A 23,360-nucleotide genomic window follows, 5' to 3' on the forward strand; every position below is an offset into this window, starting at 1 on the left:
ATTTAGAATTAAATGATTTTGTGATTCATCAACAATCTAGAAACAAATAAAATTAGTTGCCAAAAAAGTGAAAGAAAAGAAGGTTTGTCAAGGAAGAATCTTTTCTCTAAAAGAGAATGATTTTAGAAAATAAAACATGAGCAGGTGATTTAAGATAATTTAATCATATTTTAACTGCCTTTTCAATAACTATCTTTACAACTTTATTAGTTTAACCAAGCATGTGAAAATACTCGATTTCTTTTTCTTTTTTTTTCCCTCGATCAATTTATATTTTTTTCTGAGCAACCAAATGGAGCCTAAATGTTTAGAAGGAGATAAAATAAGCCAAAAATAGAAGATAGATAACATCAAACAACTAGATATATTATTAATATTATATTTTATGTAAAATTTAACTTAAACATTGACAATAATCTTCAAAGTAAAATTTAGAAAATGACAATATTGGATGGAAATCAAGAAATTTTCTATTTAAGGACCTCGGCTTATTTTTTGAAATAATCATGTAAAAATTATAAATTATTTAAAATTTTCAGTTTTCTTTGAATTTTAATTTAGTACAATCTAAATCATCATATTTTTAAATTCATTTAATTCAGATTTTGGCTATAAATTTCATCTGCTGTTGCGATGGAATTGTCCTATGATGTCATATAAGGATGAAATTGTCTCGTGATATACACCATCCTCTTCTGCAATATAAATCGGCCATGAAGTGGCAATTCCAACGATATTCGTAGCCGGATTCAATTTAAATAAATTTTAAAATTCGATATTTTGATTGTACTAAATTAAAATTTAAGAGAAAATTAAAAAACCTCTGATAGCGCAGTGTAATTCTGAGTGGATCTATAAAATCGCCCAGTTACGCTTTTATATTACCGTATTCTAGACGGAGTTGGCACCCTACGCGATCCCCTTCAAGAGCCACTTGGCTAGTCGGAGAGAATGGCGGAGCTAATTACTTTACTCTCCTCAACTCTTAAGGTTTCCGACCTCTCTCTCCCCTCCACCTCCGCTAATGGCTTCCTCCATTCGAAGAAAGGCCGAAGAAATCCATTCTATCAATGGCGGTGCTACCGATTCCGCGGCTCAAATTCGTCAAGAAGGCCTCGAGAACCGGTGGGAAGAGGATAGGCGGGCAACTAGGTACCCTCGATATTTAATTCTGTGGAATTCCTACTAAAGAGAATACGTATCCTCGTTATTCCTTCAAAAGATTCCTACATTTGATATTTGTCACCAAAAATATGTCTTTCTTAGATTTGAGGAAACTATTCTTGGGCCTGGATTGGGATTTGCTAACAGCGGCTGAAATCTCGGGCCTCCGAATCCATCGCAGTTAATCTCGGGCCTCCGAATCCATCGCAGTTAATCTCGGGATTCTTTTCCTATTCAAGATTGATCTACAGCTGTAACACTATATGGAATAGCAATGTTGTTTTTGTTTAGGACTCTTATAGGGTTGCTTCTTATATTATGACGCAATGAGTGACTTTTCTTCAGAGGCTTTCTCTCGGGTTTTTAATTGAGGCTTGAATTGATTCTTTTTCTTCTTCTTGTGCTTGTTTTTTTTGTTTTCCCCTCTCTATCTCCTTTCAAGTTCCTGTTTCACTCTTTACTCTTTTTTTTCATGAAACAACATGAAGTCTCACTTAAGTTCAAAATTCTTAACAAAGGTAAATATTATTTAATGTTTTAGCTATTGTTCTATTATTGACATCAATTTTTTATGTTCTTAACTTCTCTTTGTAGTGTTCTAAAAGACCGCCTACTTACATTATTTTCCTCCCTCATTTGTCCAAGTTGCTGATTTGTTCCTTCAAAAATCATTACTGTGGATTTATGTTTAATCAGTAGAGATTAAATTTGACTACCTTTTTGCTGTTTCTATTGTAAATATAAGCTCATGTATTGTTGGGAGAGGCAAAATTGAGGAAACCTTTCAGTGCTGGAAGTAAGGTCCACCGAACCGGTTCTGAGACCCATACCGGTCGACGGGCGAGTCGGTACAGTACCAAACCGGTACCATACTGACATACAGTAGGCTTGGATGCCCCAATTTTTTCTTAAAGTTTTTCGAGTTTGATTAATTGTTAATCATATTTTTAACCTTTTTAATGATTTTAAGTATAATTTGATATTTTTTAATATTTATATGATCTCGGTTTAACCTAAATTATGCATCTTGTTGTTTTAAAGTGATACAAAATATAAAATGATTAGTGAGATGTTGCATGCTACAATAAACAACATTAAATATCCTAATATCAACTAGTGATGTAAAAAATATAAAATAGTATAATCGATTATATATATTTAAAATACAACATATATACCGATATCTAAAATCTCGTCGAGTGGCGATGTCTCTCGTAGATATTCAGATCATTAGTATATTCACGTCGCATATCAGCCCACCCCTCTAGCTAAGTAACATTGTAGTCTTTATGTTCCCCATAACGAACGCGCTCTGAGTTATACTTTAGCTTTGAGAGGTGTCCTCTAGCTGATAATACGACTGTGGAAGGGCTTATCTGAATATGCCGGTAGCATAATCCGATCCGTAAGATGCTCCGAGCTGCATAGGATAGTAGCCATTAGAAGACGATGCCTCAGACACACCATATCCATATCCATATCTATATTAGACATGGGCTACCTGTGGCTGCAGGTAATAGGTTTCAGCATACGACTCGTAATATGATATTCTCAATGGATCCTACTCTATGTGCGAGCTTATCTGCAGCTGCATCGTGTCCTCCTGAATGACATTGAAGAGCCCATTTCTTATATGCAATAGTATCATCACAGGCTCTATCAAATCGTATACCATGGCCTTTATTTTGTATAGAATGCGTAAATTAGAACTCACCGGTGAATCGAAGACCATTCTATGGCTATGTCTCATAAATGATGGTCTCATGTTCTCCACTTTCTTTCTGGCCAGCAGATCCATGACCACTAGAACTGTCATCATTGCAGCTCTTGGTCTCTGAATCAAAGTAAACTGGATCCTTTATACTCTTCAGGAGGGCTGCAGGTGCCTTTTTTTTTTTTGGTATGCTGAGTAACTGCCTACTTACCCTTCATACGCCTCGTTGCTTGCTTATCCTTCGTGCCCCTCTCTGTCTGGCTATGTTGGGAGAATGTATGTCGCCCTTCTGACCGAGTCGACCGGTAGCGTAGTGGCCTCATTTAAGCATCTCTCGATCATATCTTTGAGAGGATGTCTCGGACAAGAAGTCGTGTAATGATCGGCTCTCCAGTGACTCCTATGGCCGTGGCTGATCAGCTGGAAGGATGCGTGCAATATTGCGATTTGCCTATTGCCCTGCCTCGATCCGCTTCGCTGGCTATAAAACTAGCCAGTCGTAGAGGCGATTCTTGCTTATCAAGCTCTGACTCCTGCTATTGGCCTACAAGCCATCCGATCATAGGATCATGCTCATCGTTAACGAAAGCACTATGGATCAGATCTATATACTTTAGTTCCACTTTCTTCTGAATGCACTTCAGCCTCAACCTCAGATTGTAGTGAATATATGCAAGGTCGTTGAGACGCTTCTGTGTCAGATAAAAAAATATATTTTTTAATCCAAAAATATATTTTTAATTTTAAAAATATATATTTTAAAAATTAAAATTTTTATATCATCGCGTAGATTATTTATAAATCTATAATATATCATAAAATTAAGCCAAAATCAAAAATTTTAGCACGATCTCTTCTTATTTTGCAAATTTTGAGGTATTTTTGGCGGAAAAAAAAAGAGAGAAAATGAAATAGGAGAGAGGAAGCACACCTTTTTTAGGATCGGATCCTCCTTCAATTGTGCTGAATCAGTATAATTTTCGTCATGGGGAAGGGAGGAACTATCCGAATGTTAGGAAGGCCAGAGAAACTTCTCGAGCTTTTCCAACAGTTCTTTAAAACAAAAGAGAGGGGGAGGAGGGCCAGCTCGGAACCAGCTCGACTCGGTGCGACTCCATGCCGGTTCGCACCGGTTCTGCATGGAACCGGCTGGTTCGGGTCAGTTCCGGCTGGTTCGGAACCGATTCTGGTTGGTTCGGAGCTGATCCCTAAAAAAGAGGCAAATCGACCCAATCTCGCACCGGGTCAGCTTGGTACGGGCCGAACCGAACGGTTCGGCTCGGTTCGGCAGACCTTGGCTAGAAGCGTCCTTGGTGCATATTCGGATGTCCTAAAAGCATTGGTAAATGATGGAGATCCTAAGAAACATATTTATTTAGGATATGAATGTGGATTATGTGCTAGAAGTTTCACAAATTATCATAGTAAAACTGTAAGTTCGATTATCATGTCATCTATAGAGTGATACTTTTCCTTGCTTGCTTATTGGCAAGCTTACTCCACGAATTCGTAATGAATCACTTTAGATTATAAAGTGGTTTAACCAGGTCAAAGTAGATTCTAAGGAAGTCAAATGCCCTAGATTTGAGAAGTGCTTTAGGATTTTTGAAGTTCAAGAAGTGGTTGCTATATTATAAGGGTTTTTATTTGGACACTATGTGTTGAAATAGGGGGATTTGTATATGCTTGTATGAAATGCTTCACTACTATCATGCCCTCTTGATAAACAATGTCTAAAGAAAAAAACAAAAGAAAAGAAGAATTATGTTGCACAATAATATGCCAAGGTTGGTTGAACTATCCAATAAAGCTCCCTAGCCAGAGCCCAACTAGGGTCCAACACCCATTTTGATTTTCTTCAGGATCCTACACTTGTACGTGCATTCCAAGTACGTGCATTCCAAGCACTTCTTCATTATAACTGATTTTGAGAGATTTGTTTTGATATACCTCCACCCCCAACTTATTTTGCTTGTGTTGGCTAACTTATGGACCATAAGCTGCAAAATTGATGTTATTTTGTCACAAAACTAACACATATTATTTAAATATTCTAACCTACCATTTAGTTTTTATGAAATTTCAAAGTATATATTGGTTCTTCTAGTTTTATTTCTTAGCAACTATCTTATACTTATTGTGCTACTCTAGCTTTAGAAGTTTATTTTGTGCCAGTACATGTTTTGCTATACTGCTAGCTAATTGTACATCAGTCATAATTATTTTCTCACTATAGTTTTGGATCAACAAAATTGCATATGCTATGGTTTAATTATTTGTTGAATCTTTCTACTTTTGAAACATAAACATTGCATTATTGAGCAAAATATCAGGCATACCAGCCCTAAGTTGTTTTATGAGAGGCCGATATGCCTTAGACTAGGCTTAACTATCCCTGTACCACTTGTATAGCCCTATGGACACTCCTTTTTCAAGGCTTCTAAAAGTGTTGACACTTTGAGAAACTTGGAAATGGCACCACGCAACTTGACATAGTTGGTTCCACTTTAAAGTGTCCTGTTTATGTTAGCAAAAACTGTCGACACTTGGGAACTTTTCTTTTGGAGTGTCATGCAAGGGACTAGGGGCAGCAATTTACTTTGCCCATCAGGTACCCGACCCGACCCTAATGGGGCAAGTTTAGCCGACTTGAAGTAGACCGGGGCGGGTACAAGTAATTGTAAAGCCCACTCTGAACCCAACCCGGATATACATGCTCTTCACGAATCCTCTCCTCAAGGCAAAAAAAAATGATTTGTATGTTAAAAAATGATTTTGTAGCTTTATCTTATCCGATCCATTCAACCTGCTCTATTTAACTCTACCCGCCTCACCCTGCCTCGCCATGAGGCAAGTATGGGGCAGGTACGGGTAATGGCTTACTTGACCTATACCTGGTCCATTGCCATCCTTACAAGGGACTATTAATTTCAAGTGTTGGACACTTTAAGCAAAGTGTCCTTGTATTTGTAATATAAAGTTATCAAGGACACTTTTGGTTTGGTTATCAAGCAAAGTGTCCCCCGCACGGGTAAGTGCATGGGGAAATGTGCAGGGAAGCACGCCTGCGCTAGGCATCGTGCGGGGAAAAGCGCTTGCATGCGTGGGGTAGCACACCTCGTGCTTTAGGCAGCGAGCCCGCGTGCGGGGAAGCGCGCCTGCCGCGTGGCATTGCACGGGGTGCGGGGAAAGTGCCCGTGCGTAGGGAAGCGTGCCCAAACACGCGGCATCGCGCGGGGAAGTGCGCGGGCGCGCTGGGAACTGCACTGGCTCGTGCCCGCACGCAAGGAACCATGTAGACCGGTTCAGTACTGGTTTGGTACGGCCCGAACCGGTACCGAACCAGTCCGGATCTCCACCGGTACACCGACCGGTACCGGTTCGCTAGGCTATGAAGTACATCTAGCTAAATATATATTATTCTAGGTTAAATTTTGTTCATATGCCTTTCTCAGGCTCAGGCTTGAGACTTGAGAGTTTTGACCTTTCATTTAATAGTTGTGCCATTTTTCTTTCCAAGACTGTTATATTGATTGTTGACTTCTTTGCTCAAATTGAAATGCTAGTCTATAAAATCTCTGAAAGGATATTGTTTTCTTAGAAATGTGCCATGTTTTGCCAAATAATATTGTCCACAGATTTTCTTCATTTCTAAATTTTGATCTTTATATTGTTTTTCCCTTTGTTTGATTTTATTGTTTTTTGGTTTCCAGACTTTGGACATGAGCTTTCCAGACATATGCAATGGTAAGGAAACTGAAGTAGCATATGCGAAAGATAATAAACCTCATTTAGCATCAACTGTTGTTCAAGAGAAAGAATACTATACTAGTGCAAATGATGAATCAACTCCTCCAAATTGTGATGTAACACAAAGATTTGATGAAAAAGGAGCCCAAGATATTGTAGTTGGAGTCCCAGATAGATCAATAATGGCAAGCGAACAGAGTTTTTCTGCTAATATTAATGGTTTCGATCCTACATCTGCTTTTAGTGGTATTTCTGCACGACTGAGCCGGCAATTCTGGAGTGCTGGTGATTACGAAGTCAGACAAGCTCATGGACTAGCATATCAAGGTGTTTTACTTTCACTTTTCTTTTACTTTGCTGCTGTTTTCTCAGAGTCTCTTGGTTGACATTTGCTAATTATATGAATGCTTCTTCTTGTGCTTACAGATGGTCAAAATCGTTTATGTGTCCATCCCAAATTCCTCCATTCTAATGCTACTTCACACAAGTGGGCTTTTGGTGGTATGGCTATTGTGACATAGATTTTCTTGATTGATGCTTATCTTGTAGCACCAAAATTCACTGACAAAAATTTGCATTGTTTTTTTTTAATTTCTTATTCCAGCTATAGCTGAACTTCTTGATAATGCAGTCGACGAGGTAGATATCTACTTTTATTATTTTCACCAAAGATCTCTGACTTTTAATTACAAATTGATTTTTAGAGGTGATTCCCAGAAGATTTCATATCATAGAAAATTGAACTAAATATTGTACTCAGTTGGCGTATGTGGTATAATCCATACCCGTCATGTGAGTGCATGTGTGTGCATGTGCACATGCGCATGTGTGAGTGCACTTGCATGTGCATGGTGGTTGCAAGTGCATGCATTTGTGCATGAGTGTGATGCACATGCATGCTTAGATGTCAGTGTGTGCTTATGCTTGTGTGATTGTGTGCATGTTTGCATGCATTAATGCATGCCTGCATGTGCACCTTTATGCATGTGTGCACAAGTGCATGTGCGTGTGGGTGCGCGTGCATGTGCTCGTGCGCGCACGCATGTCCATGTGTGTTTTTATCGGCCTGCCCAAGGGTTGCTATTTGCTTAAGTCAGTTTAACTATTTCTTACAACTCTGTACTCCAATAATCTGCTTAAATTTCTCTTATGTTGTTTCCATGGAATAGATACAAAATGGTGCTGCCTTTGTCATTATAGATAAAATTGCAAATCCACGAAATGGAAATCCTGCTTTGCTGATTCAAGGTGCTTGTCTCTTTGCTTTGCCTTACCAAGAAAAAAAGTATATTATTTTTGTGGCTCTTGTATCTTCAATCTAAAGCTGATCATGGGCCGTGCTTAGGCACCGAAAATATCAAATTTTACATAGGCCTGGCCTAAAGTCTGATTAAAAAATGAATAAAGTTTAGGCCCACGGCCTAGCCTATGATCGTCTCTACTTCAATCTTATGTTTTTTAAGTGTGTTTACTGAATTTTCCACATCTAATGGGGGTTTTTCTTAAGATGATGGAGGTGGGATGGATCCAGAATCCTTGCGGCGTTGCATGAGCTTTGGTTTTTCTGATAAGCAACCATGTTCTTCCATTGGACAATGTATGGATCATTTTCCAATCATTTTACATGTTATATTTATCATTATACTAGTTTGTAGTTATACTAATTGGTCAGAATGTAGGCCAGATGGAAATGGTTTCAAGACTAGCACTATGCGACTTGGGGCAGATGTTATTGTTTTCACCCGCAGCAAGCATGAAATGTAATAATTCAGAACCTTATGGCTCATTCTACTAAATTTTATATCTGTACTATTTTTAAGGCACAAATTTGTTACTTTTCAGACAAGGGGTCTGATATGATATAATTATACTATTGATATATTGAGATGTTGGTACTAATATAGTTTCTAAGTAGCATATATTTAGCTTAAGAATCTCAAATTTCTACAAACCCAATCTCAGAAAATCTAAATATTCTTTTTATAACTCTAAGAGATCACCAATTCACAATAATGTTGAGTAAGATAAAATGTGCCTGGGAGAAACTGGGAAGACAATTTTACTTTTATGTTCATACATTGATGAATTATTTTGATGTTAAGGATCTACTTTATGTGGTTTATCTATAACACTTGTGCCTCTTTTTCAGCCATCCTTGGTGCATCTCTTTCATCCAAGATATGTCATTCAACTGTTAAGGCACAACAGATAGGCTAGCAACGTTCTAGATAGTCTTGTGAGGTTATTAGTAAGATACAAGTGTGCAAGGCTATTTTTTGTCTCTGCTTTCCCACACACACGTCAAACTAGTTTAAAGGTACAAAGTACAAACTAATATGTCAGGTCAGGGTTTTGTATCCTCTTTGAGAAGGTCTTCTCATAGTGCAAACAATTTTTCTAACAGTGTTGTTATCACAGAGTTTCATGTCCCTCTGCACCTTCTAAAATGGATTTTGAGATTATTTATGCTGCTGTTTTGTAAAAATATTGTCAAATGTTAGCTTATATGACAAACAATTGAGTTTATGGAGTATTCATAATAAACAGCAATCAACATAGATATTTAGAATGATTCGTGATCCTCAAATTGCATTTATTTTTTTTTTGTTCAAAAATATGGTATATCCTTAAGATATTTCTATACAGCATCATAGAGCAGTTAAAATTGGTCCATGTTAAAAAAAGAAAGCAGTATATCTTAGCATGTAAGTTGCAATTTTTTATAAACCATTGTACCTTTTGCACCTATGTTGTTGAGTGTCAACATGATACATAATTACATGTGTAGTATGTTGCCCCTGACAGCCGTGAGCACAATATGCATTATTTTAGTCCTTGCGTTCAACAAAATGAGCTGTACAAACAAGGGATAAATTTAAGAACAAATCTAGATGTCCGGTCTCTTCCTTAAGGTAGCACTGTCTGTGTTAATCACTTTATGAGCACTGCCTTTCAGTCTTCTAAAGCATGTTCGAACATGGTAGACTTGCACCATACTCTTCCTCTTCTTCTTCTTCTTCTTCAAACTTCATTTCTAAATCTAATAAATCCAAGAACAAATCTAGATGTCTGGTCTCTTCCTTAAGGTAGCACTATCTGCGTTAATCACTTTATGTGCACTGCCTTTCAGTCTTCTAAAGCATGTTCGAACATGGTAGACTTGCACCGTACTCTTCTTCAAACTTCATTTCTTAACTGACTGAACATTTTCTCTGCCTTCAGGGAATTGACTCAAAGTGTCGGACTGCTTTCCTATACCTTTCTAAGACGGACAGGTTGCAATGACATAGTTGTACCATTGGTAAGAGTCTAATGAAGTCCTTAATTTAATTCTTTTATTCCCGTCAGCAACTGTCTTGTAAATATTTGTAATTATGGATGATTTTAGAAAAATATTTGCTTGACAATAAAATTATTTTGCTTTTGTAGGTGGATTACAGATTTGATCCATCCAGTGATGTATTTAAAAGGTTATTCCGACATGGTCAAAAGCAATTCTCCTCCAATTTGTCTATGCTCTTAAAATGGTCCCCTTTTGCTACAGAAGATGAGCTCCTAAAGCATGTAAGCTGCATATATGTTTTCTCTTTGTTCGGTTCTAACCTGTTGAATGCATGAAACGTTGCATTTTACCATGTAGAAGCATATAAAATTGTCAAATGTTTTCTAAATTATCGACACATGGAAATATCTTGCTCGCAATGTTACACTAGTAAATGAAATATTAGAAATCGAGCAAGAACAAACAGAAGATGACCCAGGATGTTTAAAGATAAATCTAAAAATAAGTAATAGCTGAAATGTTTAGTTATTATTGATAGGGATTCCTTCAGCTATAAACTTTACTCTTGAGAGTGTCTCAGGGGGAAAGAGATAAAAGAAAAAAAAGACAAATAGAGAAGGAGGAAGAAGGGATAATAGAGAGGAGAATGGTGTTCCACAACCACATGAAATGTGCATGACAAAAGGGCCGCATAAGGAAGGAAGAAAAACAGAGTTTGCCGTTGGTACTTCTTAATGGTGCCATAAAGATCTTGCTTCTGAATCAAATCTTTTGAAAGTGATTAGGTCTGGAATGACTGCAGTGCCTTCATCTCACTTTTATGTCACTTATAATGTGTATAAAGTATAAACAAAGCACCAATTAGGGACCATATATCCACTGTCAGTGGTTTGTAGTGCTCTTAAACCTGAACTTTGACACATATCAAATGTCTTCATACCTGAGCCAACCACAAAAAGGGTGGCTAGTAAAGATGCAACCTTACTAACTAGACAGCAGTTTATTCAAGGTGATGAAGGCCTTATATATTTGTATAATACTGTTTCTTCATTCTATTTCTTGTTCTCCTGATGAATTCTTTTAATTCTTCATTTGACAACTGAACTTATATCCAAGCACTCAAAATCCTACTTCTTAAGGTTCCATTATCTTCGAGAAAATTCATTTGCAGGATTGCTAGTGATATGTACATTAGTTTCTAAATTCTTTTTTTCTTTTCCTTTTTTCTTGTCCAAACATTAATCTTGCAGTTCCTTCATATCCTGTGCAGTTCAATGACATGGGGAACCATGGTACAAAAATTATTGTGTACAATTTATGGTTCAATGATGAGGGGAAGATGGAACTTGATTTTGAATCTGATACAGAGGTCAGCAAAATGTTGTTTACCTTCTAATAAGTGGAATTTATTTTTCCTTTACATGAGTATTGCAATAATTTTTAGGATGATTATAGTTGGTTAAGCTTGTGGTTTTTATTTATGCAATGATTTATTCCAAAAGTTGCTGGAATTTTTATACACTTAATTTATTGTGAAAATGGAATTATCATGAATACAGATACCCATGCTCACAGACACATCACACATGTGACTTGCATGCATACATGCACTTAAGCAAGTGCACATGCACATTCACACACTGTCATCGGCATTTTGACATATATATTAATATAACAAATCTTCTGTTTTCTTGTTATTTTGCCTAAATTTGAACACAATTTCGTATCTATTATCCCAGCTGGGTTTCCGAGGGAAGTAACAATTTCTTCCTCAATTGGGTATATTAGAGTTGTTTTGTTAAAATGCCCTTCTATTTTTCGGTTGCAGGATATTATGATCAGTGGAGCACCTAAGCCTGTGCAAACTAATAGCATTTCAAAGATGCTAACTCAAAATCATATTGCAAATCGACTCCATTTCTCCTTGCGAGTAAGTTCTAAACTTTTAAGTTTAATTTCTGGATTTTTTTCTTAAACTTTTTTTATATAATTTTCTGTTAACTTTTGCCTTTAAAATCTTACAGGCATACTCCACCATCTTATATTTACACTTGCCCAAATTTTTTAAAATTATTCTGCGTGGGCGAGTAATTGAGCATCACCGTATAGCTAGTGATCTTAGATATTGTGAATGCATCAAGTATATGCCACAAGTTGGGGGAAGGACAGAGGTTTGCCCTGGACTTTAGCATTTCCTTAATGCCTGCACTTTTTCTTCAGTTATATTGCTTGTCTAGCTATGTCTTATATGCTTTCTGAACCCGAAAAAGGAAAAAGAAGTATCTTGAAAGTGGGTAGTAACCATCCCAGAATATCCATAGACATAATCATGCCTTTCAAAATTATTTGGAGTGGATGTACATATCTTTATCTGCCATTCTTGTTTAGTAAGGGATACTGCATCACTGTCTGTATTCTTCTCCCAGATAAAACTCTTATCTAGAATGAAGTTGAACAATCAGGACTATGATCCCATCTCAGTTACCAGGCTCATGTCCACAATGACAGAAATCATTTTAGAAATTTAGTTCTTCATATCTTCTCTTCTTTGTAATAGTGTTTGAAACCAAATGACTGAAGTTGCAAAATCAGATAACATTTTTGTGATGATGGAAAGTAAATGGGATAAAATACACAAGACTTTATCTTATTTGTAACATTTCAGTCAATATTGTCTCAATTTCTTTTATCTGATACCCAATTGAAGTGCTGAGAATATGTTATCAAGGACTCAAGCATGAATGTGCAGAAGATTCTCACGTTTGTTGGTTCCACCTTTCTGCCATTTTTTTATTTGGAGAGTGGATATTGCCGAGCTAGAAAGATTCCAAAAATTCAATTTATTGTGCTGACTTTCATATGCTCTTCAACAATCAATAGACTTTTTTGGTAATAAAAAATTATAGGCCGTTTTAAAGCAAATAACTCCTGACATGTGCATCTGAACAAGGTTTTGGAAACATTAAGATATGGGAAAAATACATTTTTAACTAGTCCAGCAGGATAATCTGCAATTAATCTAGAACATATGAAAGGCTTACCCGCTCAACCACGACTGCAACCACCAAATCATTGCAATAACCTCCTTAACTAGGTTAACCACAACCTCATGACTTTTCTTAGGATTCAAGGTTCTAGGCTTAGACTCATCAAGGTTATCCTGTGAATATCGGAACCATGTGTCAAAGAAAGCCTTGATTATGGATACATGATTTTGACCATTGAATCAGATAAAACCACCTTAGGTTCAACCATGGAGAATGTGTTTTTCTCTAGTATAACAATAAACATCATTTATTGGTAAAAATAAGGATGTAAAAGTACATTGCTGGTATCCTCTTGTTGCTTTATTATAATACACACACACACACACATAATTAAGTGCTAGGTTTCCAATTCTCAAAATTTACTCTGTTTTCTTTTCTCCTTTAATTCAGGCCGAGGTCATCACAACCATCGGATTCCTGGAGGGTGCCCCAGAAGTTAATGTTCATGGATTTAACATATACCATAGAAATCGTCTTATATTGGTGAGACTTGCTCTTCCATTTTAGCTTCGTAGCAACGAATACCTTAATTTGATTGTGAGTCAAAATTACATCTGTATTTCTGAACAGAAGTTCACTTGCAATTTTATTAGCTTCTGCTAATTTATTTCGAAAGTGCTTTCAGTGTTCTTGTAACAGCTCATCAAAAATTTTCATGTAAAAGATTTGCCGCATGCACGCTTGGTTTATCGTCAAACCTACATCAGTCACTAGTTGGTTGCATTGAGTCTCAGTTACTTTTTGGGCCGCTTGAGGAGGCCATTAATGGCTTCTCTAAGTTCAGCTTTGCCTGCTTTAGAACTGATCCTCTTTAGCCATTCGCTGCATTGATTGCTGCATGCAGATGCTTAACATCATCTGCATGTGGTTTCAATTTCACTTCATATGGTTTCAATTTCACTTCATATGTGCACTGCTTCCAATTCACTTGATCAGACAGCAGTGTTAGTTTACTTTTTTAACCAGCTTGTTCCATTGCCAGTTAACTTTGTCAGCCAACTATGCCAGCTGGTAGCCCATGTCATACATCTTCTCAATTTGCAGTTGACACCATCAAGATCTTCATTTCACAGTATAACTTTGTGAAGAGTGAAGGCTATCATTTCAGCATATCTATTTGCAGCTTAAGGCTCTTTTTTGGTTTAGCACTTACTTGCTAAGACATCTACATAGTCATCTTCGTTGACACGTTTGACATCTATGGCTACCACATCGGCTCCATTATGTTTTCTCATGCCATTTTATTTTTCTTGAGGACTTGCCTTATCGCCAGAATTATTCATTTGATTCATCAACTCCATTGACGTTTGTTTATGCTTATGGACCCTTCATCTTAGCTAAGTGTTCTTGTGGATTTTGTTGTTTATACTTTAGAAGCAACAGTTTTGCCTCCCCTTATATGATCCCATTTAGTCCAAATGTTGTCACCTTCTTTATTGATGAATGAACCATACCATCATTCTTGTGGAAATCTCTTGGTATATAGTCAAACTTGAGTTTCATAAGGGTATTAGGATGCTAGGGTCAATTGAATATGTTTGTGCTCACCTCTAGTATTTAAGATTGACCTAATGCCTGCTAGGTACTTACGTGTCGTCCAAAGACTTACTTTAGCCTCTGTTTTTGTTTGTTATCTGTTGTTTGCACCATCTATCTCATTCAAATTTCTAACTTCAGCTTCTTTTTAGGGGAAAAAATATGCACCTTTATATCCCTAATCTATTTAATTTTTCTTTGTGTTTTCTCTATGCGGTTTTGATTGTTTGACTATCCCTTTTTTATGTTTGTCACCTGTGGATGTATTCAACTTGAATAACATTTCTGAAGTCTGAACAACTTATATAACAAAACTTCTAGGTTTGATGTGAATTATGAAAGCTGAAGTCTGATCTTTAATTTACTCAGTAGGTTATTGAATTGTCATTTTAATTTTTTTTCTTCTGTTGGATACACTCTGAAGATGCTTCTAGATTTGGTATCTGCTTTATCTAACTCAGCTAGCAAGTCTTAACAGGTTTGACATGATTACTTTCACATTCCAATCGGTTAATTGTTTAAAATTGGCATGAAATTTCGTATTAAACAGCTTTGGTATATTTTAACAGTATAGCAGTACTTAAGGCATATAGTAGTTTACGGTCCAAAGAATATCTATAATATGGTCACAGTTTGAGGAAAGACAATGACAGCACTTTGTCCCCATCCAAAGAAGGGTTGGGAGCAAGTATAGCATAGGCTTCTCTGCATTGAGAGGTAAAATTAATTTTCTGGGTTTTGAGCCTCAGATTGTAGTTTGTTCCTCCATTTTGGTTTTGTGCATATCTTTTTACTTTTTTGATGTTTTTTTAAGTTCATGAAAAGAAACTTTGTTAATGACAGTGCTAGTTTGAGGTTTTATCATTAGGCCCATCTTGCTTGCCACGAAGCCATTCTAGATGAACATTTGTTCAAATTTTATTTTCAATGTTTATGTATCTGGGATAATGATTGTATATTCTACAATTCATCTTGCTATTTGTGAATCCATATTCTTTTCATCTTTTTCCCTTTGTAATCATGTGTTTTATTTTTTCAGCCTTTCTGCCAAGTTGTTAACTCTACAGGCAGCAAAGGTAGAGGTATTGCTGGTAAGTGTTTGAAATAATGAATGTTTTACACAATGTTAGCATTAGGTTATGCTTTTTTTTGTCAAGGCTCTAGCTTCTATTTATATGAAGTTTGTTAGTTCAAACTTGCCTAAACTGGTCAAATGGGTATTACTGTTTTCATTCTTCTGTGTGAACTCATCCTGATTACTTGATTTTTTTCTAAATTTTTGGGTTTGTCAGGTGTACTAGAGGCAAACTTTATTAAACCTACACATGACAAGCAAAGTTTCGAAAAGTCGACCCTTTATCAAAAACTTGAATCACGCTTGAGGGAAATGACCTATGAGTATTGGTACGCTCTGGTTCCAGCTAATTGCTCATGGAGTATATTTGTATGAAAATGTAGAATTTTTAACGCACATCCACCATGTAAAACTCATCTCTTCTGCAAATTAGGGAACATGCTAATTAGGGAAACTTGCAGTGCTTTTCTGGTGTACATGATATAGCTTCTTAATATGGTTAGTGTGCTAGTAGATAATCATTGGAAAGCTGAAAGGTATCTACTTGAGAAGGAGAATAATAAAATGATAATTGATGGCACCATATGCCAAGATTGCTTGATTATGATTTCCTGATCATGACAGTGTTACATCCAAGGTCCGCCGTACCGACCGTATCGACCTACCGGTGGGCATCCGTATCGATGTACTGGTGAGCGACGGTACCGTACCGGTTTGGCTAGTTCGGGCCAAAACTCAAAAAAAATTTGGAACTGGTTCGGGCCGGTACCGGTTCGGTACGGGCCGGTACCGATCGGTACGGATTGCGAATGGTCGGAACTGAAAAATATAGCTATACCGTACCGGTTCTGTCTGGTACCGATACGTACCGGCCTGTACCAACCGATACGGCAGACCAAACTTACATCTGTTACACCCACCATCACATATTGTGACAATAGTAATGTGTTCATTCCAGCAATCAAGAATCTCTATGCATATCTAGGATTCAATAGATGATTGTGGTTTTCTTCAATGACATTATCTGCTCTGAAGCTCAAGCTTTTATCTCATCTGCTATTCATCATGATAACTTTTCAGTAAAGACTCATACCAACTAGTGCTTCTGATTGTTTATTAAGAAATACTTTTACGTATGATCTCTATGGTAATATTTGAGGGGGATGCATCCCATTTGTTTGTGGACGTCATCATCTCTAAATTCTCATCTTTTAGCTCATCACTTTGCATCCTTGTTATGAAGTTTCGCATGCTTGGTACTTTCCTCGTGAAAAAACTGTCCATGTGCAATGTCATGGGAAGTGCTTACTATACTTACATACTATTGTGGCGTTCAAAACTAATGCATCCTTTCTATTCTCTGAGCTCTAGCTCACTTTCTACTTTGGTGACCATTCCACTACTGTACAATCAACATGCACCGATGTTTTGTATTTCTGTTTATCGTATTATCCCATTCCAAATAACACTCCATGCATCAGCTTAGGATCTAACAAAGACAAATGAAAAATAACAAGTTTAATTTAATCTGGTAAAGGTAATGTTCTACTGAAATGGTTATCAGTTTTATATTCAAGTGCTTCTTATTTCTCTGGGCCTTATTTTTGCATAACATCTAGTACATGTCTCAGTACATCATGACCACCGCTTTGACCTCATGTATGAGCTTGTTGGTTATTTATAAATAAGAACTTTGCTTTCATCTTTGTTAAATATGGAGAATTGAATGGAAAACATGATCAGGCTTTCAAGTTGCATGTCCAATGGGAGTGGTGATTGGATATCATTGGGCTTGGGTTTGAAGTGATCCTCTTACCTTCTCGGTCTCAATCTTAACCTGACCTTGACCAGATCCACCAGGGGGTTGGCTCTATCCGACTCGAAGCTGTCTGGCACTTCTGAACCTAAGACCATTTGTTATTTCAAATGACCTAATCAACTGGTCAAGAGCTGAAACAGAGAGAGAGAATGTGGGAGAATAACCCCACTAAACTCTGATAAAACATTATGGTCATGGATGAAGATGGTGAGTGGACCCTAAGAAGCTATACTTGTGATTAGTTGCATGTGTTTTTTTATAATTTGAGATCAGACATCCAAACAGATGATCCACATCATTCATCATGGCTACAACATCATGTCTACAACCAAAATTTCAAGTGTATCTTCCTACATTTGCATTCTTGTAACTAGACGAAGGGCTTTATAGAGAAATAACAAATGATTTGTTTAATCTATGAGACTATATGATTTTAGACTACCCAAAGGACTTGATTTTCTTTTTCCCCGTTATGTTCTGAGATAGGTAGAGTACAATGGACATTGTAGATCACTCATTTATCCTCAAAGAATGTTAGAGAGAGGGTGTGAGGGGTGGGGAGTGGGAAGAGAGAGATGATGGCAATGAGGTACCAGTAAAAAAAAGGGTGTAATGAGGCACCAGTAAAGAAAAGGGTGTAGTTCTATAGTTATAGATCACTATTATATAAGGATTTAGCTGATTGATTTTTAATTTTGATTCCCTAGAGTGTTTGAGAAGTCTATTTTGGCTGTGTGATTATTATCGAATAGCCTAGTTTAATTTTTTGGTTATCCTGTGCCTTGAAGAATATATTGTCACGGACCTCCCTGATCAATTTACTTGCTCATATTCATGGCCCAAATTGAGTTGTGGCTCTGACCTGAACTTCGAAGTTTAAAATCAGGGTCAAAATGCCTGGCCTGAACATTTTCTCAACTTAAAATAACATAAACTGCCTTGGACAAAGTTAGGTCAGGATAGTTGGACTACTTGATTGTTTTGAAAATTGCAACCTCCAATGCCCACTTTTAAGGTCTTTTTCCTGTCAATAAACCGCTCTTCTTCTTCATTTCTTGTTCTTAAAAGAATTTTATCTGTTTTTCCAAATTGACAACTCTTAGGGATCACACCATGCATTTATCGAGCTTTTAGTACCATACTCTGGATCAGATGATACCCATAGAATGAAAATAGAAGAAAGACTCATGCACTGCCATGTGAGATTATTTGGTGGCGTGACTTGATTGCTTTATTCTTGAAACCTCATAGAATATGTCGACTTTAGCACAAAGGCAGCTGGTGAAGGTATATTGCAAAATCCCAGGCTTCAAGGCATGCTTATCGCTATCTTTTATTGTTAAAATGAACTATAGTATAGTAGAAGCAAGGCTGAAGAAAATGGGTAGAACCTTTTTTAATTAAATGTGGTTAATCCCTTCTTTTTCACATTACAAATTGTAAGTGTTTTCTAAGAATTAGTAGCAAGTTAAGCTTCCAAAACTAATTGTGATATAAGAATATCAGTGTTTGTGTATGTTGCTAATTGTTTTATCTCCATTCTCTATACCTCCTATCCTTATATTGGAGATATTACTTTATATCCTTCTACCTCTTTTTTTTTATAAAAAAAATTGAAAGCTTCTTTGATTTATAGAAGAGTATTTTACTACTTTATTATCAATATCCTGGCAGAGGTGTCTTATGCATCCCCCCCTCTTACTCGCTCTCACACACTCTGTACTTTTCTTTTTTGATATTGGCAGGGAGTGTCATTGCCATTTGGTGGGTTACACCAAAAACTTTTCCTGTATAGCCCGAGCTCCTAATGCTGCTCTCCATCCACTGCCTCCCTCAGGATGCAGTGTAGGACCAGTAGTAGTGAATCCTAGAGCTCCACAAGTTCCAAGACACAATCCCTCTATCCTATCAGCAACCGTCCAGGTTGTGACTGGACTCTGTGCTGCATCATGCTCAACACAGGGAGAATATATGCACAACTGTAGTGCCAGTTCTGCAACAGGTGCTTCCTGTACATCTTGTACTTTTAAAACAGATGTTCATTGCATGAAACTTACGCTGGTTGTGACATATGAAACAGGTTTGATAGAGAAAAGGAGAGGTGAGATTATTGCAGGATTTGAACGGTCGAAAAGGCAGGCTCTGTCTTGTGAAAAGGAAGCTGGGATTGTAAAAAAATTCCGTCGGCAAAACAAGGTAGGATGATGGCCATTTATCTTTTCAATGTCCTGCAAAATGGTCTCCATGCCCATAATTCCCAATAATTTTAATTGCCTACTAAGTCATCAGCAGTTGAATTCTGCCCCGCAAAATATCCCTTTTGAGTGGAAAAAAATAAAAATAATCGGAACCTTTGGAGCAAAAGACTTTAGTATTGATGATGTGGAAAGTATGTTGGCTCCACTTCAACATAGAAGTGATGAAAGAAATTCCTTCATAGTTATTTGAACTATTGTTCATCAGTTTCGGCCTTGAAATTGAATAATATGACCCTCCAGATGGGAGGGAACAAAAAAACCTTGTATGCACCTACTACAAACAAAAAAAATGCATGTATGCATGGTAGGAAGAAAAATAATGGATATTTTTTGGAAGCCAAGAATAACATCGCTGATTTCTATCAATTCTTTTGGCAGTTTGGTAATGATGTTGGGCAGCGGCGAGCACAGATTTTAGCTATGATGCAGGAAAATAAGAAGATTCATGCAGAGTGGGTAAAACAGAAGCAATTTTGTTTCTGGAGAGAGCAATGCTCCTAGATTTTCATATTCTCTTTCCTATTTTATATGTTGCTTGCTTAATATAGCTATTCATCTTCTGCAGATCGGATAATTTGTTAGATGATATTAGCACACCTATTCGACCTGTAAGTGCCAATGCTAGCTCATGGCACTTACGGTTGTTATGGTGGTTACATGCAGGAGCTTTTCTTTTAGAAACTATTACATGTCGAAGTTTCTTGAGCTGTTTGCCATGCATGTTCCACAATTCCATAAGAACATATTAGCTCTCAATTTAACTGAAGGATTTTAATTTTCGTAATCCCTTGTCTCTCACTTCTTCAGGTGTTTGCACTATGAGAAGATGCAGAAAGAGCTCTCTCTCAAGGTCAAATCTATAAATTCTGCAGACTTTTTTCTTAACTAAGCTTCCGAAATGCTTAACGAAATCTATGTGCCAGTTCAGTTATTTGTGTTTATCATAGATTTGGCACTATGCAATTTCTCTTGTTAGTAACTTATGGCCATTCTATTGGGCAGGCCCAAAAGCTTAGAGTAGAAGTTGAACGAGTTCAAAAGCTCTACGCGAACCTAACAGTGGAGCTCCTATCGATGGCCAATGTCAAGTTGGAAAATTATAAATGCATATAGGTCTTTTTTTTTTGGTACTTGTATATATGTTTTTACCTCCCTTTTCAGCATCACGAGTCTTGTCGGGCATTGATGGGGACATCAGAGCCCTTCATTCAGATGATCCTGAGCTTCCGGATTGAGTCAGACCCGGATTGGGTCCATTCGAGTCCAAATCATTTTTTTTTATTGCATTATTTGTTTTTGTCTTAGTCAAGTCAATTCGGTCAGTTGTTTTATTATTAGACTAGTCAATTGGGTTTATGTAATTGGGTCATTTTAGTGGACCGATGTTGGTAAGGGATTAATTGATGTAAGGGTCCAAATTTAGTCAGTGTCAATCGATTGATTTGGTCAATTGATTACTTGATTTGGTCAAGATGTAAGGTCTATATAAAGATCCCCTCTCTCATGTATGAGGTAATTGATGATTGAATGAAAAAATCCTAGCCTCTTTCTTGTTCTTTTTCTTTCTCCTCTTCTTTTCTTCCTGCGTCTTTATAACCTTTTCTTCCTTCTCCCTTCCTTGTTCTTCCTCCTCCTCTTTTCTTGCAGTTGTCTGCCATCAGCTTGGTATCAGAGTCTCAGCTTTGCCTCTGTTGCCAAAGCCTGGGATTCTGTTTTTGGACGGACCACCCCAATTTGTTCTCCACGTACGCTGCTGCTGCCACTTGAAACCACTGCCGCCCCCGCTGCGCAGCCTTCCTTTCCACCATCCATCTCCCTTCCCCTCTCGGTTTTCACTAAGAAAAAAAAGGAAACCCCTGCGGCTACTCCTTTCCTTCCATCCGTCACCGCGCCCGAGGCCACCACCACCCCGCTCGTCTCCGCCGCATGGTACCCCTCGCTGTGCTCCACCTCTTCTGTCTCATTGCTGGCCGCTACTTCTTCCACTGAGCACCCCGCTTCCCCTTCCACTGAGCACCATCGGGATCTGCCCATCCCCCATTAGCAACACCGCCAAGGGTTCCAACCGCACAGTCCACAGTCGGTTGGAGAAGATCCCTCGTGCCACCGGCTGCTGCCCGTCGCCACGGACCACGGAACTGCAGTCGAGATCACCGCCTTCCGCCACGGCCATCGGAGTCGTGGCCGCAAGGGTCGGAGAGCCCTCCCGAACCGTCGGAAGGTTGAAAGTTGCTTAACGGGTAAGCTTCACGCCCGTCAGCCCACAATCCGATAACGCCCACAATCCGATAACTTGGGTTCGAAAAAGAAAACCCCATGCATCTGAACTGCACATGCTGATGGTAACGGGTATCGGAGCGGGTTGCGCCCGATAACTCGAACCCGAAAAGGTTCCCCAAAAAAAAAGAAAAAAAAGAAAAAAAAAGAGAGAAAGGGTACATGTTTATCTTCCCCGATCGTCTGCCCACCGCTGTTGTCGTCGCCCCGCTGCTGCTGCTGTCGTCACGGCTCCTCCGTCGCTGTCTTCGCCGAACCGCCGAGGTGCCACCACTCCCTCACGGCGCCTCCCCATCGCCGAGCGTCGTTGCCTCCGAGCCCCTCCTCCTTCGTCGTCCATCGCCCGAGCCGCCGGTGCCCGAGCCGAGGCCACCACCCTGCCGGTGCCTGAGCCGATGCCGCCGCCCACCTCCCTTCCTCAGCCGCCGCTGGCCTCCTCGTGCACCCTCTCCCATCTTCCTCACCACCGGCCAACTCCACAGGCCACACGCCGCCCTCCTTCCGCCGCCCTCTCCTCCTCACGGCTCAACTGCCCCGCCGTGTACCCTTCCCCATCTTTTGCACCGCTGTTGTGCCCCTCCACCACTTACCACCGCCTCCCCACCCACAGCTCGCCGCTCCCTCTCCCGCACACATCCCCTTTTACCCCCATCCGCCACCTCACTTCCTTCATCCTCCCAACACCAGAAATCCCCCCTCCTCACTACAACCATAGTGATGCCACTGTAGTCCCGACCTACCCCTTTTGGGCCCAACAGGGCGTGGCCCACTCAGCCCGCGCCCCAGTCACTCACCAGCCCACCATACCACCGATAGCAGGCCGCTCATTTCTCTCTTCTAAGGCCCAATCCCTCAGGCCTATAAAATCTGCAGGCCTCTTCAAGTTGAGCGCCCAGCAAACTCGTCGATTTACTGTGATCAGACTCAAGTTGAAGCCAATTAAAGCTAATTGAAAGATCCATCAGCTACAATCACACTCCTGATCATCGCCCACGAGCGAACGACACTGGTCACCTGCTTCACGACAGATGATAGGTTTCCACTTTTCTTGGGCTTGGTCATTTAATTATGTTCTAGTTCTCTTGCATGATAGCCATATTCTTGAAACTTACTTTTGCTGTCAAAATTCAGAACATAGAGCCCCTACTTTCAAACTCATCCTATTCTCCCTTTTAAAATTTAGATATTAAATTAGCGCACCCTAGCAACTGGACGTTTCTCAACATTTTTTGATCAGATTGATTTAGGAACAGAACAACTGTACTACTTGATTACAATCTAATTTCTTAAATTGAATAATCTTAATCCTTAATTCTGAATAACCGAAATAAAAATTAGCAACATTTAAACTTTAAGTTATTCTTGTAAAAACTTGCTGATCTCTGAAATCATAATAGATTGCATTAGTTGGTTGTTCTACATCATTTTTATTAGGAT

At 38.5% G+C, this 23,360-nt stretch overlaps 1 protein-coding gene across 4 annotated transcripts; it reads left to right on the top strand.

Moving 5' to 3' along the window:
• Positions 1 to 883: 883 nt before the first annotated feature.
• Positions 884 to 21,202, top strand: LOC103718795 (protein MICRORCHIDIA 6-like). Of its 4 annotated transcripts, none has more exons than XM_026809168.3 (21): positions 884 to 1,152; positions 1,267 to 1,373; positions 6,592 to 6,955; positions 7,055 to 7,129; positions 7,233 to 7,267; positions 7,798 to 7,876; positions 8,136 to 8,225; positions 8,313 to 8,388; positions 9,851 to 9,929; positions 10,058 to 10,192; positions 11,182 to 11,280; positions 11,740 to 11,841; positions 11,936 to 12,082; positions 13,349 to 13,441; positions 15,534 to 15,585; positions 15,787 to 15,898; positions 19,134 to 19,390; positions 19,469 to 19,584; positions 20,025 to 20,098; positions 20,454 to 20,496; positions 20,649 to 21,202. In XM_026809168.3, the coding sequence occupies exons 3-21, from the start codon at positions 6,601 to 6,603 to the stop codon at positions 20,757 to 20,759; spliced, it is 2,130 nt and encodes a 709-aa protein (XP_026664969.2). In that variant the 5' UTR covers positions 884 to 1,152; positions 1,267 to 1,373; positions 6,592 to 6,600; the 3' UTR covers positions 20,760 to 21,202. The 4 variants fall into 4 exon arrangements, with proteins under 4 accessions (XP_026664969.2, XP_008805993.1, XP_008805991.2 ...); XM_008807771.5 differs by lacking the exon at positions 1,267 to 1,373 and having other exon boundaries at positions 6,592 to 6,625; positions 6,873 to 6,955; XM_088720217.1 differs by lacking the exon at positions 1,267 to 1,373 and having other exon boundaries at positions 1,011 to 1,152; positions 6,592 to 6,625; positions 6,770 to 6,955.
• The last annotated feature ends 2,158 nt before the right edge of the window (positions 21,203 to 23,360 follow it).

The sequence above is a fragment of the Phoenix dactylifera genome, chromosome 1 (assembly GCF_051530095.1).
Source record: "Phoenix dactylifera cultivar Ajwa chromosome 1, Ajwa_hap1_PhDact_Kaust_v1.1, whole genome shotgun sequence".
Classification (NCBI taxonomy): domain Eukaryota; kingdom Viridiplantae; phylum Streptophyta; class Magnoliopsida; order Arecales; family Arecaceae; genus Phoenix; species Phoenix dactylifera.

Coding starts and splice junctions, on each gene's coding strand:
- LOC103718795 (XM_026809168.3), top strand. CDS start 6,601: ATGAGCTTTCCAGACATATGCAATGGTAAGGAAACTGAAGTAGCATAT. Junction 8,389..9,850: donor ACCCGCAGCAAGCATGAAAT/GTAATAATTCAG, acceptor CTCTGCCTTCAG/GGAATTGACTCAAAGTGTCG. Junction 11,842..11,935: donor GACTCCATTTCTCCTTGCGA/GTAAGTTCTAAA, acceptor AAAATCTTACAG/GCATACTCCACCATCTTATA.